The 4,584-nt window shown below is 39.9% G+C and overlaps 2 protein-coding genes across 2 annotated transcripts; both read left to right on the top strand.

Moving 5' to 3' along the window:
- Positions 1 to 1,928: 1,928 nt before the first annotated feature.
- LOC137029817 (histone H3-like) lies at positions 1,929 to 2,415 on the top strand. Its single transcript, XM_067399476.1, has one exon. It carries the CDS (start codon positions 1,948 to 1,950, stop codon positions 2,356 to 2,358), a length of 411 nt encoding a protein of 136 aa, XP_067255577.1. The 5' UTR covers positions 1,929 to 1,947; the 3' UTR covers positions 2,359 to 2,415.
- A 971-nt stretch (positions 2,416 to 3,386) lies between these two features.
- Positions 3,387 to 4,267, top strand: LOC137031038 (histone H2B-like). Its single transcript, XM_067401616.1, has one exon. It carries the CDS (start codon positions 3,580 to 3,582, stop codon positions 3,952 to 3,954), a length of 375 nt encoding a protein of 124 aa, XP_067257717.1. The 5' UTR covers positions 3,387 to 3,579; the 3' UTR covers positions 3,955 to 4,267.
- The last annotated feature ends 317 nt before the right edge of the window (positions 4,268 to 4,584 follow it).

The following is a 4,584-nucleotide window of genomic DNA, read 5'->3' as shown; positions in this document are numbered from 1 at the left end:
CCTGCTATCTAAACATAAACTTTATTATGAAATAAACATTTTTCAGAAATCATGTTATTTTTGCATTGTGTGACACCATATACCATCTGTGCTAAACAAAAAAATTTCATAAGAAATCCATAGTATGTTATATAAAATACACATTTTAGTTGCGTCCCTAGGTTTTCACTCAGTCCTGTTACCCTCACACATTTCCCCCTCTAAAACACTCGGAATATTCCACAAGACACATTTTCAACAGGACGTTGCATCATCTGGATCTTATGCAGGCCATGAGAAGACCAAAAGTCCTCTCATTTTAATTTCTGTATATTTGATGAAATTGTAACTATGAATGAGAGTGTCAATCTCACCGTACTGTCCTGTTACCCAAATTATTTATTTGATGTTATGTTTTAAAAATATTAACTTTAAGTCACTAGTATTTGCTCAGTGTCCTCATGCTATTAGCGTGTACTCCATGTGGTCATATGTCATGTTTTTGATCATTTTTGCTTAAAATCTCAATCCTGTTACTTTCAGTCCTGTTACACATATGAAAAATAACAGGGCTGAGTTAAGAGTAACAGGAGTGAGTAAAGTTCTCTGTTTTGTTGATTTAATTGTGTGATTATTAGTTGATATAATACTATTCAGCTGTTTCATGAGTTTTACAGTTGAAATGACTTAAATTGTAGATTTTTAGGATTATTTTTACAGTGTGAATGCCATACTTGCAGGGAGCCAGTCCACCACGACGTGACTTCATCTTTTTGTCTTTTTCTTTCTTATCTTTTGTAGAAAATGGAGAGAACCTGCCAGAAACACACACCCATGGCATGCTGCAAGAGAACGAGTGAAACACATCCGCAACCCTCTTTCTCACACATATGGACACTCAGTCCTGTTACCCAGTGTTCATTCCTGTTATTAAATTTATTTATTTAAAAAAATAAATAAATAAATAAACCACTGTTTTTTTTTATCAGTTTTGTTTGATCCATCATTTATACAATTGTTAAATAATTTAAAAAATATATAAACTGTATAAACTTGCCTTAATATAAAGTGATTTTTTTTTTGTCACAAATATAAATTTAAACAAACAACCAACTGTTTCTTCAAAATAAACACTTTCTTGAGGTGAATACAAAGGAATTAATTAACATGCTTTTAAACATGCTTTGTAAACAGCACATGAGTTTTGGTAACAGGACTGAGAAAACTTGCATCCATCTTGTGATTTGAAACCTTGTAAAAAATTAAAGTTGCCTGAGATTGACCAATACATATTTTGAATAGTTAAATGTTTGTAAAATTAGATTCAGTGTTGAAAAAAGATAAAAAATAAAGTTTAATTTTGGAGTAACAACAAGCAAATGTCACCTATTTGGAGGAATGACCCAAACATGATCCTCTGATCATCAGGTGTAGAGTTGATTAGAGACATTCACGCCCCCAACCCACCTATCCTAATATAGATATGTTTACCAAGCTCTGATTATATATTTATTACATGAATAGATTATCCAAAATAAAAATCAATTCATATGGTCTTCAGGGGATGTCTGGAGTAACGGAAGTTTATCAGTGTTTCTCTAAGGAGGGAAACTCTAGTGTGTGTGACTGACTGCAGTGCTTTAAACATGTGATTTAGTTCTGATCGAGATCTGCACAATCACTGAATTAATTTCAGCACAAATAAACACAGCAGTGAGTGTAAGTCTGTGGGTGTGTGACACTGTCTGAACAGCGTCTTGAGCGGGAAACCCTCCGCGTGTTTGAAAAGAGGAAACGCGCAGTCATTGGCTAGCGGTCATAAGCACGCGTCACACACTGGCCAATCACAGGCCTCCGCACCCCCTCGCGACACTACGAGCTCGTGGCCGCGCGACGCTTTAAAAGCAGGAGTGAAACATCAAGCCGCATTTCCAGCACAAGCAGGACAGAGAGAAGGAAAGTTGAGCAATGGCAAGAACCAAGCAGACCGCTCGTAAATCCACCGGTGGTAAAGCCCCGAGGAAGCAGCTCGCTACTAAAGCAGCGCGGAAGAGCGCGCCAGCCACCGGCGGCGTCAAGAAGCCCCATCGTTACAGGCCCGGGACCGTGGCTCTCCGAGAGATCCGCCGTTATCAGAAGTCCACCGAGCTGCTGATCCGCAAACTGCCTTTCCAGCGGCTGGTGCGAGAAATCGCTCAGGACTTCAAGACGGATCTGCGCTTCCAGAGCTCCGCTGTCATGGCCCTGCAGGAGGCCAGTGAGGCTTATTTAGTGGGTCTGTTCGAGGACACCAACCTGTGCGCCATCCACGCCAAGAGAGTCACCATCATGCCCAAAGACATTCAGCTGGCCCGCCGCATCCGCGGAGAGCGCGCTTAACCCGCATCAGCGCATCACCCCAACGGCTCTTTTAAGAGCCACACACCTGCTCTGAACGAGAACATTTCCAGCGACAGTCATTATTACACAATGGTGTTATAGTGTCAAAGATAAATATATGCACGTTATAAAGCATGAGGTTTTTTTTTTCTTTCTCCATGTAAGCTCATGTCTTCACTTAAAGAGTGAAATTGGAGGTGACTACTTTTTATAAAGTGAAATGCTGTATAGGTTAATATTCTGAGTGAATACAAGCACAGAGTGATAATTCCTTACGTAACTATTTTTATTATAGTAAGCATACTGGATAGCATATGCTGCACAATAATATGAATTTTTCTAAATGTATTCAGGGACTATATATTAACTTGTGAACAGGCATTAAAGTGTAAGTATCAAACAATTCTGCATTTTAGCTCTGAAGTTTAGGGTCATGTGACGCTGCGCTGGTTTCTGTCAGGTCCTGTAAGCAACTAACCTTCGGAGGATAAACATGAAATCAGGAGAAACTACATAAACCCAACGACTCTTTTAAGAGACACAGTCATGATTAAACAATAACCAACTGCAGTTATTTTCTGGTTAGAGAAACAACTTATTAATAACTCATATAGTTTCACAATGATGTGTCGAGACTGTCAACAGCATCTTATCATCTTTAACCATGATAGATTAAAAATAATAGTTTAAATGGCGCACGGAGATCTTTATTACATAATGTCACGGTCTTTAATGCGTTTCAAAAAAAGATTACATCAGAAAGGACCATGAGTTAGAAGTGTAAATGACCTGTTTAAACTATTTTGTAGTTTAAACAGGTCAACAACAGTTAAACAATGAAAAAACAGTGTCTAATTGGTGTCTTTCCTCCCCAAAGTCCATCAATGTGTTTATAAGAGGTTTTAAAATTTCACGATTTATTTTCTCAAACTGTAATGAATACAAAGAGCGGGAAATGAAACAAAGGAAACTGGGGGGAGGGGTGTCGCTCAAACTGTTGGCGGTGGGCGGGGCTATCGTTTAACAGCCTGTGATTGGCTCTCATTCAGCGCGTGATGCTTTGAGTTGTCCAGTGAAACACGAGTTTATGGGTGTGGCCTATGAAAACAGGCAGTCAGGTGATCCCGTCTCTCTGTGTAAATTAGCATATGGTAGAGAATAAAAGCCTCTGTGTCGCTCGTGAGTCACATTGATTCGTCAGTTCTGCGATCATTCAGCATCATGCCTGAACCAGCCAAGTCCGCGCCTAAGAAGGGCTCCAAGAAGGCCGTCACGAAGACCGCCGGGAAGGGAGGAAAGAAGCGCAGAAAATCCAGGAAGGAGAGCTACGCCATCTACGTGTACAAAGTGCTGAAGCAGGTTCATCCTGACACCGGCATCTCCTCCAAGGCGATGGGCATCATGAACTCTTTCGTCAACGACATCTTCGAGCGCATCGCCGGTGAGGCGTCTCGTCTCGCTCACTACAACAAGCGCTCCACCATCACGTCGAGAGAGATCCAGACCGCCGTGCGTCTGCTGCTGCCCGGTGAGCTGGCCAAACACGCCGTGTCTGAGGGCACCAAGGCCGTCACCAAGTACACCAGCTCCAAGTAGAGTCCCCGAGACTCCCACACACCCAAAGGCTCTTTTAAGAGCCACCCATATACTCACACAAGAGAGATTTTGCTAACGATTAGGGATGGGCGATATCACACTTTTTTCATGCGATACGAAAACGATAATTTGTAACAATTTTAACGATACCGATTCTGCTTATTTTAATTGTATGTGACTTTTCAAAGTAATGTTAATTTTAAAAATACATATGCATATTACACATAATCAAATTACATACACATTCTGGCTGTCAATTACTAATTTATTATGTTTAAACCTTCTTATAAACATCTTAATAAACTAAAATGCCAACAAAATAAACTGCATACTACTTTCTAAATTTTAAACAGACCATGTTTTCTTCATCTTCAACTTTCTACATTTTTGTAGCATTTTGCAAGGCTCAGAATAATACTGTAAGGTCACTGCAACAGTTGATAAAGATTTCCTAATCTTTGAGTTATAGACTAGAGTTTAAGAAAAGCAACATGTTAACATTTTTTGGTTTCAGACGATTTCGCCTCTGACTAATTGTCTCTCCTGCCTTTGAAAAAAGCCTCTCTGCTGGAACAGAGGTTGCGTCAATTCCAAGGTATTTTTTGCCAGTTTGCTGAGCAGTGAAAATGT

Source organism: Chanodichthys erythropterus, chromosome 11 (assembly GCF_024489055.1).
Source record: "Chanodichthys erythropterus isolate Z2021 chromosome 11, ASM2448905v1, whole genome shotgun sequence".
Lineage (NCBI taxonomy): Eukaryota > Metazoa > Chordata > Actinopteri > Cypriniformes > Xenocyprididae > Chanodichthys > Chanodichthys erythropterus.
Note: the sequence above shows the minus strand (reverse complement) of the source record. Positions and strands in the feature narration are given on the sequence as shown.

Coding starts and splice junctions, on each gene's coding strand:
- LOC137029817 (XM_067399476.1), top strand. CDS start 1,948: ATGGCAAGAACCAAGCAGACCGCTCGTAAATCCACCGGTGGTAAAGCC.
- LOC137031038 (XM_067401616.1), top strand. CDS start 3,580: ATGCCTGAACCAGCCAAGTCCGCGCCTAAGAAGGGCTCCAAGAAGGCC.